This window comes from Myzus persicae, unplaced genomic scaffold, assembly GCF_001856785.1.
Source record: "Myzus persicae strain clone G006 unplaced genomic scaffold, MPER_G0061.0, whole genome shotgun sequence".
NCBI classification, from domain to species: Eukaryota; Metazoa; Arthropoda; class Insecta; order Hemiptera; family Aphididae; genus Myzus; species Myzus persicae.
Genome location: NW_019103930.1, coordinates 126,800 through 140,553, shown reverse-complemented (window position 1 = coordinate 140,553; position 13,754 = coordinate 126,800). Strand labels below are relative to the sequence as shown.

Sequence of the window (13,754 nt, the reverse complement as noted above, 5' to 3'; positions counted from 1 at the left end):
TGCTTCGTTGTCGCTTCCGCCGATAACAGACGGGACACGTAGTGTGATAACGCTCGCGATTTCATGTTTACATCAGACTCAGGCGATTGGATTTCGAATATAAATTTGAAATTTTCCAGTAATTTCCACGTTGGCGTAGCATTTTCTGGCTGCCCCGTCGGGTGACGTGCGACAGACATGGGATTTTCATTGTGGACCCTGCTTGAGGCCTCTCTATTGTGTCTGAACGCCATATGCATCCTGAACGAAGACAGGGTTCTGGCCAAATGTAAGTACCTCCCTATCCACCAGGTCTCCAATCAGTCGACCCTTAAAATTAGATTTGTTATTTGGTATTTACACCTTCCTTCTTATTTTTTTTTAGATGGCTGGTCCACTGTGAATCGAGAGTTTGAGGACATGCCAACCACAAAAACACAGATACTGACCCTCATGAAGTCTATCCGTACCGTCGTCAAGTGTAAGTACCTACTGATTGCCTCACTCGAGGCAAACTTTTGTGTGAAAATTGAGTTACCTATTGGAATTAGTGTTCTATATGCCACAGAAGGTTAAGAACCTCTCTTAATATCAAGTCTATCGCAGTGTTTGTTTTTCTAATGACAGTAGGTAGAAAAAACTTGTTCACATCTATACGTTATGCAAAATGTATCAATAGTGACTATTCTACCTAATACCTACTATAAAATGTTTAATGACCTATATTTTTAGTATTGCTAAATTATCCATGGTATTAACCTAGAATATACCTAATTTTGCATTGTTTTTTTAAAGTTAATAGTCTAACAACTTCTACATTCTTAAGTATCTACCCAAAAGGCTAATATTGATGGTTCAGAATAATTTATTACAATGTTTGTATTTTTTCAAATATTTGTATTCCATCCCTAAAACTAAAATGTCAGTTGATATTTATTAAATTCTATAAATACTTGTGTTTTTAAAAATGTATTTTATACATAAGTAAATTTTTATTTTAAGCACCAAATTATTTTTAACATGGAAATTTAGTTTTTTATATTTTACGTTACAAAGTTTATTCTGTATACATAAGATATAAATAATATATATAAATAATCATTTGTAATTTCACTCATTCTTCATTATATATTTATAAATAATTGTATAATGATAATTTCGTATACTAGGGTCATTCTGTTAACTATCTATTTATTTTATTTCTGTAAAATAAGGTTGACTATTATAAAACTGATATTTAAATTTAATCTATAAACAATATTTTTTTTATTTCTACTTACCATATTATTTTATTTGAGGTCTTCATTATATGATCTTACATTTTTAAAACCATGTAAACTCACTCTTAAAAATAAAATATACAACCAACCTGATGTTTTTACATTTTTTATGTACCTACATGGTCAAATGTTTTTTAATTTAAAATGCATCTCATAATAGTTATGTATAATAAATTGGCTATAATCTAGTATGCCTTGTCTAACAGTGATTGATCTACATATATTTTTAAATTTTTAAAAGTAAAATGCTTTTAAATATTCAATATTTTTTTATTATAATTAGCTTAATAAAATAACGTTTATATCCATCAACAGGAGACATCAATTTTTGCTGGACCGTATTTTTAATAATGATAGTCTATCAAGTAACTACTTTGACTGAAAATTAAAAAATTGTACCTATTCTATATGTATTTTTATCTTAGAAAAGTATACTTCTTTACTGCTTTACACAATATATACGTTATGGTTTACAAAATGTATGCTTTTTTCAGAATATAACTTTAATTATGTTTTAACATTCTATTTATAAATATATTCAAAATATTATTATTTGTATTTTAAATCCGCGACAAGCCTACACCCAGGTTGGGTCGTCGGAGTGTCTGACTGTTACCCTATATAATTATTGGAAATCAGTCAAAAAATTATGGGACAAAAAGGACAATTTGAAAAAAAATCCTGACCCTTAATGCTGGACAAAAATTCTGAGCATATATTTCGAGTTGGAGACAAGTCCAAAAATACAAATTATTTAATTTACAACATTTTAATTTTAAAAAATAATTTGTTTTCTTATTTAATATTCATACTGTACAAAAATTATTTTCTTATTTAAAATTTATGTTTTTGTTATATTTTAACATACGAAATAAAATTACCTTAATGTATTAATGTTTTGATTCCAAGACCACAATGAATCATAAATAAAATATATTTACAAATTATCATAATTCACTCAAAAATAAAAATATCGTAAAAAATCTACGAGAGACCACTGATAAGTGATAACGTTCATTCGAAATTTTGTATTAGGTCAATTAACTATAAAATTTAAGTCAACAATACAAAATTGAAACTGCTGGGCGTACGTTTTGGTAGATACACAAAATAGATTAAATCTATTCTGTGGTAGTCTGTAGATATCTTATGCATTAGCAAGACTGAGACAACACAGCGGGTACGACGTCCTCTTAAGGCGCAGCGTATAGGCAGTCCATAGCCATTTATTTATACTTTTAGACTGTCTACTACTATATCAGTGGCGTATTTAAAAGGGGGGCCCGTGCTATAAAAAAACATTGTATTTACCCCATTTTTTTAGAATTACGCTACTTCATCCAATAAATACATACTTTCAATAATTAAACTGTATTTAATGTAATACCTACCTATTAACTATTATCCAAATATTATTGTTGAATAAAATGAATGTTATTGTTGTTTCTTTTCGAGTTTGTTGACCCGATCATTATACCGGAGCGAGTTATGCGGTTGCGGATTACGATCGTATTAGTGTCTAGAAAATACGGTTTAATATCAAAATTTATTGTACTAGGTGTATTACAGTTCTTAATTATTAATACGATACTTTTCTGTACGACTGTACCTGTACGTAATTACCTTCATTAAAAGTACGATAACGTATTAACGTACGATTTTACATAATATATAGCCCCGATTGTAGACGTTTATCTCCATAATAAAATATCAAAAATAAAAATCTATATCATATTATTACAGCCTTCATAATGTAATTTTGTAATTTGATTAAAGAAGTGTTTCGAACTGGGTCATCGTAAAATTAAGTCTTATGTGAATTAACGTGTACGCGTATGTATATTATATATTGTTGTGTATAGGTAATAGGTAGAGTACAATTCTGTGAATGTATTATACTCCTTAGGTCATAGATGCGTTGTAGTAGACGTAACTACGTGTTATATAATGCAAATGGTTAATATTTCAGCGACTATTTCCACAGTTTTAAATTTAAAAACAAATTACTTTCATTTCATCGTACGGTTTCTTGCAAGTGCATAAGTTTGTCGAAACACTAAATTATATTATATACGCCCTGTTAGATATTATTGACGAAATCGCTTTATATATATATACCTATACTATACCTTTTAATATCTCATTTATGTGTATGATTAAAATTTTATTTCAGATCCCCTCATCATTTTCAATCTGCTGATCATACTTGTCAAGAGTCTTACAGGATGATAAAAATTCCATTCGCCTGCAATGAAATGATGTTGTTTATATTTCGTGTAAATTGTTATTTCTAAGGTTAATATTCTAAAAATTACCTTTATTTATCTTTATATGTGTATATGTTATACAATGCTCGTATCAAAAGCGTTTAGCATCTTTTCATAAATAAATTACTTTGCTAAAAAAAAGATTTTTCTCGTTTTTATTTGATTTGTTTTCCTATTCGATACCTTGAACACCTTATTACCGGAGTAGTACTTCCCACCCCGCACTCTCGCGCGTTTATCCGAGTCCTACACCTAATTTATTATCATTGGGCCGGATCGGTAAAAAAAACAAATCTATAAATAATTTGGTAAATAGCATCCGTCGCGAAACTATACACGCGCGAGTCTTGTTTCGCAACACACATTACTTAGCCGAGATAGTGTATATATATACATAGGAGTTACCTTTAACTATCCACGTATATATAATATATATCAGCTATAATCGTAATTATTATGCACGTGTTCGCGTTGAACAGATTGGTTATTAACGATTAGAAACGCTGCTAAAACCACTCCGGTGCGTGGTGTGGCAACAATTCGCACTGCCGGTGTACCCATACGCGCTGTAACGGGTGTATGTAGGTACCTATACTGTGCTCAAGTCAGCGTCTACTGCCTACCTGTGCGTCGTAGTCTTGTCGTTATGTATAGGTACTGTTGCTATACATAAGGCACCTATATTGTGTACAGCCGCCTAATTTAATTTGTAATTTAAAAAATCCGCCTTCAACGTGTATACCTATACGCTAAAATATATTATTATAGTTGTGACAACTGAGAACAACACGCTATATGCCAATGTAGTATTATAGGTATATATATTATATATATATGTAACACAAGTGCTCGTGTATCAGCGTCCGAATACCACGTGATTGTTGTGCTTACCTATTATAATATGTATTCACGATAAAAACGTCGTCTGAATTTCTCAATTTTTCGTCCAGTTTTTGGCCGAGTCCCCAGTTATAGGAAACCTTGGCCGCGCGTTCGCAGCAAACAACAAAACGCTAATAATAATCGACTCTATACACATTCGTGGTATATAAACATGTACCAACTGACAATATAATAATTTCCTGTCGTATGTAAGTACGTGGTGGCCACTGCTACGGCGATAGGGACACTTTGGCGGGTCATTATTGTTGTGCAACATTTATAATATTGTAATCTATAACCTAATTCCTGAGCGAGCTGCGAAGTTTTCGTCTTTTTATCACTATAATATTTACATATTTTAATTTTTCAACTATCTGAGATTTTATTTTTTTTAAAAACATCAACATTTTCATTTCAATACTGCCTAGGATTTTAGCCTGTAAAATGTACATGTACTCTATTATGTTGTTTTACTAAATTTACTAGTGTATAAAATATAAATATATTAGTATATGTATATTGTATAGCTATATAGCCTTATGTAGGTATATCAGCTGAACCATGCACGTCGCACGAAAACGACCTCCGATTTTAAACACAAACTAATTTGATAAATTACAATTTGTACACTTATTGCCTCAACATCGTGTAGAACGAGAAACGGAATACTATTAATGTGAAAGGCTATATTCTTTATGTCGTATATTTATCATACAATGTCATTAAAACGTCATATAATAAACGCTGGAAACGAAGCTGCTGTCAAAAGATATCGAAAAAAGAGATTGAAAAAAGTATCCAAAATCGATAACGATTACACCAGACTGACTACCAGAGAATTTTTTTTCCTTACATACACGTATTCCTTGTGTTTATATAATAATATGTGACCAAATACCAATAGCCAATATATGCAACAACAGCGTGTTTATAGCCTTTTACCAGTTATAATATCTCTTGAAATTATTATTGACTCGATGTATTCTTTCCACTGCATCGTTTTCCTAATCACATAATCACTGTATAGATGTAATAAATTACTTATTTAATCAATACGGGTACTTTCAAAACCCCATAACTCAGCTCTCAAAACACGATTATGTATACTTTTACCAAGTGATGCCTATGAAGTTATGGAGTGTTGAAAAACACATCAAGGAATGCGCTGGTAAGTGGTAACTCCTATCTTTCACGCCCTATCTATTTCCCTCTTCGCAGTATCGTAACATGCTATGCACGTGTAAATGGCAAGAAATATAAAAGAATAATAAAAAAAAAACAGAATATTTTATAAAAAAAATAGAATTTTTATCTCTTATCTTTTGGCCGTATTGTTTTTATACATAAAAAAATGATCAGACAATATTACATTTAGTCTAGTATTCACTATTGTAATATTATATCATAATAATATGTAAGTATCTAAGTATGCGATATGGCTTAACTTTCGACTACACGCGTATAACAATAGATAAAAAAAAAAAACATTATATATATAACAAAATATAAAAAAAAATACAGTTCAGAAAAAATACGAAAATTATGTGCTCTTTCTCGCCGCCGTGTCGATGTCAACGGTAAACTAATACATATATACACTTTGTCGTAAGCTCACACTATATATATTATAATATCTATATAGGTATACATATATGTATTATGTCATCCACACAACGATGCGTCGTATCATTATACTATTATATATATTACGTACAACATATATATCGTACACTCGCTTTTTTTGAATTTGATTTACGAATGTTGTAGAGAAGAACTGCAGATCGCGAGTGCATAGTAATATAGTAATAAAAAATATGTAAAGCAGTAAAAGCTGCCGTACAGGTAGATCGCGTTGCGGTCTGGCACGGCGGCGTCGAAAGGGCGGAGGATAGTCTGTGTACGTTATGCGATGATGATGGATATTATAATATTTTATGCGGGTTACTGCGGTTTGTGGTGTTTTTCGTGCGAGATGGTGTCGACGAGCCGAGCTGCGCACCGACAGCTATTAGTAAGAGGACGACGGTGCTCCGTAGGACGATGACGGCCTGGATGGAGCTCCGTAAGAGGAGGATGGGCCGGATGAGTAACCACCGCCGGACGAGTAGCCACCGCCGGACGAGTATCCACCGGACTGTTGGAATTGGGCCACTTGGATGGCTGGCTTCACCTGTTCCAGTTCGACGCCAACAACGCGGCTGGAGTACGACTGGGACGGGACTCCGTAGGACGATGACGGGGCTCCGTAAGACGAAGACGGGGCTCCGTAGGATGAGGACGGTGCGCCGTAAGATGAGGACGGGGCGCCGTAGGACGAGGACGGGTATCCGCCGGAGGAGGATCCGGAGTTCTGGGCTTCGTCTCTGAGTACGATCTGTTTGATCTGTTCGAGCAATTGTCCATCAACGTACTGTCCTTCGTATGTGGATGGTCCTGGGGCTACAGGCACGTAGCTGCCGCCGGACGAGTAACCGCTGCCGCCGGACGAGTATCCGCCACCGCCGGAAGAGTAACCGCTGCCGCCGGACGAGTATCCACCGCCGCCGGAAGAGAAACCGCTGCCTCCGGATGAGTATCCTCCACCACCGCCGGAAGAGTAACCGCCGAAACCGCCGGATGAGTGTCCACCACCGAACGATGGTCGGCTGTAGCTGCTTGGCGGCTCAGCGGAGACAATGGCGACCGTGGCGACGACGAGACACTGCAACATCACAATAAAAAGTGCATTTGTTAAACACAATATCGAACACCAGAAAACATGATAATATTATGATATAGGTAAAGCATTTGTTCGTCAGATTAAGTTTATTTCGAGTTAAAATCATCAGTTATTTCATAAATCGTTTACGTGCCAAACTTATATATTCGTATGAGCTTCTAATTTCAAAGCATATGAAGTTTCTTTTCATAGTAATTCTATTTTCAATTTAGTTAGTATTACATTTTCCAATTCTCCTCAATAACGAAAATATTTTAATTTTAAAATGACGAAAAAATAATAATATTTTGATTTTAATTATTTCAACTTCAATTTATTTTTTGTAGCTTATTGATAAATAATAATGTTTTTTTAGACCATATAGAATGATGCTATTTATAGTTAAGCATAAATAGTCTTATACGGTCCTTATAAGAATCACTGTAATATTAAAATGTTCGATCTTTATCATTACCTGCCTGAGCTTAAAACAGCAGTTCCACAAGAGAAGAAAAATAATATAATATACATACGACTATAATATACTCAAGTAACAATAAGTTTACGTTTAACGCCGCTTGCACAAGTATAGAAACACGTATAGTAGAATGTTTAAACACAGTGAAAGCTCTATTATATACAATGCCCGTCTCGTGTGTACGAAATTTAACGCTGGACTATTATGATGATGCATATATTATTTTATAACATTGTGTTATGCAGTACATAGAGTATAATATTGTAAGTATAAGCAAATATTTAATGTAGAAGATGAGTTTAAAAAAAATATTTGTTTTTATCCAAAATGTTTTCGTCTGGAGAGTCACTGCTGTACCGCACTATTATTTTTACTAATAAATTATTCACTGGTGTTTTAGATATTATAGACAAACGATAGAACAACTGCCTACTACGTGGTAGGAGCAGGTAGATATCGTCGTCGATGTTAAAAAAAAAATAGATTTAATATAATAAATAAATAAAAAGTAACTTACCAACAAAAGACCGTTCATTTTGAAAATTTATAAAAATTGACTTGTATTAAAATAAACAGAAAAGAATAACCACAAAATTCACTGACTAGTCACCGAACTTACACCGACTATTGGATGGCTGTATGTAATTGCTCAGCTATTTTATACAACCACCACCCACCTGCAGGACACGGCGCGCGCGCTTGGTAGGGATTGAAAATGAAAGGAACGAATATTAAAAACTTCTTTGCAGATTCCCAGACTAGTAATTACATTATATCCTAATATAAAGTGATTGTAACTGCTTAAATCATAAGAAAAAATAATAATGTATATACGTATAACACTGCAGCAGTATGCAAGTTATAATCCCACGATAATTGTTCGTTTAAAACGCACTACGTTATATAACTAAACATTCCTATAACCTATACATACCTATAAGAAAATGAATGGAAATAATTTAGTAAAATATACCTAAGATTTGTGTGACTTAAACATTTCATTTGACCATCCTAAATAATTGAACTACCATTATTTTTCGTATATTTGAATCAATTGTACAATAAGTTTAATTCTTAATTGTGGCATTTCTCGGAATATCAGTTAACCAATTAATGAATTAAACGTGGTAAATGATTGATACAAATAAAATTAAAAACAAATGTTATATGTGATGTAATATACATATTCCAATATATTATATTCCATAGTTAGACTTTAGTATAACATTTTGAAATATTAAATTTAAAAAAATAATGCAACAGACATTATATTCGTCCTTTAATCTCATTTCGAGTCGATCAACGATATATTCTAATTAGTCACTACACAGCACACAACAAACCCGATGTGAGTATAGGTATACTGCGAAAAGTAAATCTGATACCTATGTTACGCTTGTAATATAGGTACCTAATAATATAGGTATAGGTAACTTATATTATATTATATTGTTGAAAGAGTAGACATAGCGTTACATGCAATGACTATGTGAATTGTTATAATATAATATGATCAAATGTCATTAATCGGCTCCAAAAATCTTAAATATATTCCAAGTTCATTCTTAGTACTATTATAAGTTATTAATCTTTTTTGCTTTCTGTTTTTTTAATTATTTCACAAAGAAAGCAAAAAATGCAACACAAATATTGAAAGACACTTAGAAATTATTCGGGAACCCTAGCGGAGTTAATAAACGACTTTAATCATTCAAAACAACAACGAATTAAAAATATCAAAAACAGACTTGTACAGTTCGTGATTTTTTAAATTTCAAAATATTTAGTATTGGGCTAGTATAGAATATACATATGTAAAAAAAGTTTATTAATATCATAAATTATATAATTCACTGAACAATAGGCGCAAATATATTCAAAATATGTTATATACTTGTACATTTCCGTTCATTATAATTTTTATTTTCCTTTTATCAACTTTATTTAATCACTTTTGTGGCATAACTACATATACGCGGTTTTTATCTGATTACCTAACAATCTTAATTATTCAAAAAATATTTTTAATTAATATAATAAATGTAAGTGCTTTTTTTATATTATAAATGTATTCATTACTGAACATTTTAATATATTTTCAAGTTAAATAGTATATGCATATATTATACACTTGATAGATCCACCAGAAACACTTATTTATTATTCATATTTCATTACACGTCTTTTAATCAAATACAAAAATTGGGCAAATAAATAATGGTTTTGCAACATGTTCCAGTATATTTCGTTGGATACATATATTGCATAACAAAATGTATACCTATTTCATATTTACTGAAGTTAGAAAAGATTTTTATCCATATATACCCATATAAGGTTTTTTTTCAAACCATAAAATAAAAATAGTATCTGATAGTACAAAAAAATTAAATTACGATAAGTAATAACTACATTTTAATATATAGACATCTAAAGTAGTAAAACATTTAAATATAAGTCATTAAAACAAAAGCTGTTGAATACAAATAAATAAGTATATAAATCAAAATATTTTTTAAAGAGTTAAGTCTATGGAATTTAATCGTCGACTGTTTAAAAACAATTTCTATGTAAAGAAAAAAAACTAAAGGCAATATATAGTTAAATAACAATACTTATATTTACATACTATATTATAATATTTTTTTATAGTCTTCGATTGGAATTATTTCTTAAATAATGAATCCAAAACATGATAACAATATTTGGTTTATATTAAAATTTCTTTATAGTCCTTGAATATTATAAGGATTAGTCATATTTTAAGATATTATATTATATAATATTTTTGTATAGGCATAGCTATTTCTCAGAAAAACAGTTCCCAGATAAATTATCTTACATTAAAACGAATGATTAAAATATATTTTAAATTACGTATAAACTTAAGGTCACATATCATCCATCAATGTTTGATCTCCGTCGTAGTATAATTTATATATATATAGATGGATAAATATTATATAGAAAGTGTAGATTCCATGTTTATGTTTATTGCGTCATGCAACTATTACTAAAAAGTCGTTTACATTTTTTTTTTTATAAACAATGTTTTTCAGTGGAACTGCCTATACCCATGGGTAAAAGGGTTTTCACGTTATTATTTAGGCTCATAAGATAATATTTGTTAGTACCTACCTACATTTATTTATTCTATAGTGGATGGGTATTTTGACATAATATATTTCTCGTCTGCTTAAACCTGCAAGTACCTGTGATAAGCTATATTACGCCTATACCCATAAGTCTTTAATCGGAATAAAACGCAGTCAAGACGTACCCATGAGGCCATAACCATGAACAGTCCTACCTATCGTCTAATACATTTGGTATAAGTGTACAACAGACGTATCGACGTATCACATATTATTGTGTTTTCAACAAGGATTATCGATGAACTCTAAAGAATAACTATATGCCTTCATACAATTATATTAATGCGTGGTAGGTCGGGAATAACGATAAAATTCCAACGAAAAAGTGTTTGCGATGCGTTGTAGATACGATTTCATAGTCATCACTGCGCAAAGCTCTAATGTTAGCACAATATTATAATCACCTACTCTCCTACATATTATTATCGTTAATGTCTCTGTAAGATGACCTCATTGTGGTATTAACCCTAACCGTATAGGCCGATGCACGCGATGTGAGAAGGGTTGCTTTCGGTTAATACCTATAAAACCTCACCACCTGCAGATTTTCATTGTAACTGTACCGTTGTCCGTTATTAGGTATGTGACGCAATATTGGTAACAATACGGATGAGTACCGCGTGTGAAATAATGATGTAAGAAATGCGCGTTCCGCCGGACTATATATTATATCCAATCGGGTGAAAGTAGACCGCCGGTGAAATATATAATATTACCTATGTAGGTCCCGAAAAAAGACGTGCTTACGACTTGTAAAAAGTAAAAGAAAAACGTTTCATCTGCAGCCTTATAAGGTTCAACGGATGAAGTAGTACGTGCATATTATACGATATTTCGATCTTACGATTGAGATAAACCAACATTATGCTTGGCGGCTCCACTCCATCACGTGGGATCGATTTTTACAGTAGGTACTTATTAGGACTTAGGTCCTATATATAAATTATTTAGTGTTAGTTAGTCTATCCGAAGTAACATTTATCATGTAGGTTGTAGATACATTGGTACTATTGGTAGGTAAATTTCATTAAAGAACCGTCTGCTGCAGCTGTAAAAACTTTTGGTTTTCGGGTGTCACGATTTCTTTCCCAAATATACCCATCATGATGAAGGAAACTCGTTATTATAAGATCGTACACCTAAATAATAGGTACTAATATTAGTTATGCAGATGACCTGGGTAGTAATTATAAAATGATTAGTTGTAACCATATAATGCATGATTGGGTTTCAACTCTGAACAACAGGTTATTCTGTCGTTAAATGTGGTCTATTTTTATACATAGGTGCCTGCCATTCTGCGAACCTCTAGTGGGTATATATCAACGAATTGTGTATTACTATATTATACGGTCGTAATATATAATTACATATTGTGTTTTTTTTATTTTTTTTTGGACCGAATAAATCTCACGGATATAGACCACTTCACACTTGCTGTTGACATAACACCGGAAGATTATGGCCGTTTTTAGAGCTCCGACCTATAATAATACTCGCAGCAGATAACCTGAATAATACAGCACAACACATGCAGCTGTTATACATATAGGTATGTTATCTAAACAGGTGATTTATTCATGAGACAGCATAATAATATTATGTCTTGTTTTATTCAAAAACCTAGTAGATACTATGTATTTATTTGTATCGCGTGTTCAACGGACAATATTGGTAAGTAGATAATAATACGAAAGTGAAATAATTTCGGTGTAGACTTTCAAACAAAACAAAAAAAAAATCATCAACATCAAGATTTCTTGAAAGTTAAAATATAAATTTGATGAAAAAAAAAATAGTAAATGCAACACAATTTCACAAACTATCAAATATTATTTGCTTGAGGAGTACCTAGTCAGTAGATATTTTATGCATAAGATTTTTATAGTATAGCATAATTTATTATGTTATTATAATACACATATTATTATAGTTCACAGTGTCGTACACGCATGACTTTACACTAAACTCTTTCACTCCCCTTCCAATCAAAGATTCCTATATCAAAAAAGAAAGAGTCCGAAAGAGTTTAAAAAACATATCTATAAGCTGTATTGCAGAGGTATTCGGAAAAAATCCCAATACCAACTAAATATTGAACACTTTTTTATTAAAGTATACATTTCATTATTTTTAATTTTTAAACAATATATTATTATTTATCTATAGCCACATATCTATAACCATATTATATATAATATATCTTTTTTATATACTTTTATATCATATAAAAATGAAAATGGAAGTTGCTGCAGACCAAGCAAAATAAGCATCAAGTAATGTAGAAGATTATGGAAGTACAAAACTTGGTACAAAACAATTAACTGAAAGCCGCTTAAAAAACTAATGTATACCAATTAAAAATAATGATATAAGTATATTAGATTTTCTAATGATTTTCAGCCACTACATTAGAAATCAATGCTACTAAATCATTTTTAAATTTTTTTAACTTTAAACATTTTTTTAATTATATACAAATGACAAAATACAATTATTGCAGATTGCAACTATGCCTGTATATTTTATAAAAAGAGTAATGCATGTTAAGGAATGTTATTTATGGAATGATTTTTTACTGTGGTATAATTAGTTATTGTGTAATGTCATATACTAAATATAATTTTTTTTAAATAACTACTTTTTAATCAAATAAGTGTACCACCTAGTACCTATAATAAATTAGATGCATAATAATATAATAGAATAATTTAATAATTAATCAAATAAATGTAATGATTATAATACTATGATTATTATGAATATACGAGTATGTAATCACGCAAATCAAAAAAAAAAAGAATCATGCATTTAATACTGGGCTTTCTTTTCTTATAGGCGGGGATTTTTTACCGTATTTTGATATTGGGGCTTTTTTCCTAGATTCATTGCAGTCACTATTAAATTATACAAATGTAATATGTCCCCCCCCCCCCCATCTCAAGAACTATCGTCCAGTTTCGCCTGTACGCACAATATAAACAATTAAAATTGAGCGTAATACTCACAATTTAT

The 13,754-nt window shown here is 31.2% G+C and overlaps 2 protein-coding genes and 1 long non-coding RNA gene across 3 annotated transcripts; 2 read left to right on the top strand and 1 right to left on the bottom strand.

The window, feature by feature from the left end:
• Positions 1-41: 41 nt before the first annotated feature.
• LOC111036476 (immediate early response 3-interacting protein 1) lies at positions 42-3,667 on the top strand. The gene is made up of 3 exons (XM_022318504.1): positions 42-268; positions 365-460; positions 3,433-3,667. Exons 1-3 carry the CDS (start codon positions 178-180, stop codon positions 3,486-3,488), a joined length of 243 nt encoding a protein of 80 aa, XP_022174196.1. The 5' UTR covers positions 42-177; the 3' UTR covers positions 3,489-3,667.
• A 2,156-nt stretch (positions 3,668-5,823) lies between these two features.
• Positions 5,824-8,243, bottom strand: LOC111036475 (loricrin). Its single transcript, XM_022318503.1, has 2 exons — positions 8,102-8,243; positions 5,824-7,109 (listed from the first exon to the last, which is right to left on the bottom strand). The coding sequence occupies exons 1-2, from the start codon at positions 8,117-8,119 to the stop codon at positions 6,417-6,419; spliced, it is 711 nt and encodes a 236-aa protein (XP_022174195.1). The 5' UTR covers positions 8,120-8,243; the 3' UTR covers positions 5,824-6,416.
• A 2,557-nt stretch (positions 8,244-10,800) lies between these two features.
• LOC111036477 lies at positions 10,801-13,366 on the top strand. Its single transcript, XR_002604768.1, has 3 exons — positions 10,801-11,650; positions 12,162-12,291; positions 12,986-13,366. It is a non-coding gene; the product is annotated as an uncharacterized LOC111036477 (long non-coding RNA).
• The last annotated feature ends 388 nt before the right edge of the window (positions 13,367-13,754 follow it).

Excerpts from the sequence above, each read along its gene's own strand:
- LOC111036476 (XM_022318504.1), top strand. The coding sequence starts at position 178 with ATGGGATTTTCATTGTGGACCCTGCTTGAGGCCTCTCTATTGTGTCTG. Across the intron at positions 269-364 it reads AGACAGGGTTCTGGCCAAAT|ATGGCTGGTCCACTGTGAAT; the intron begins GTAAGTACCTCC and ends ATTTTTTTTTAG. Across the intron at positions 461-3,432 it reads TATCCGTACCGTCGTCAAGT|ATCCCCTCATCATTTTCAAT; the intron begins GTAAGTACCTAC and ends ATTTTATTTCAG.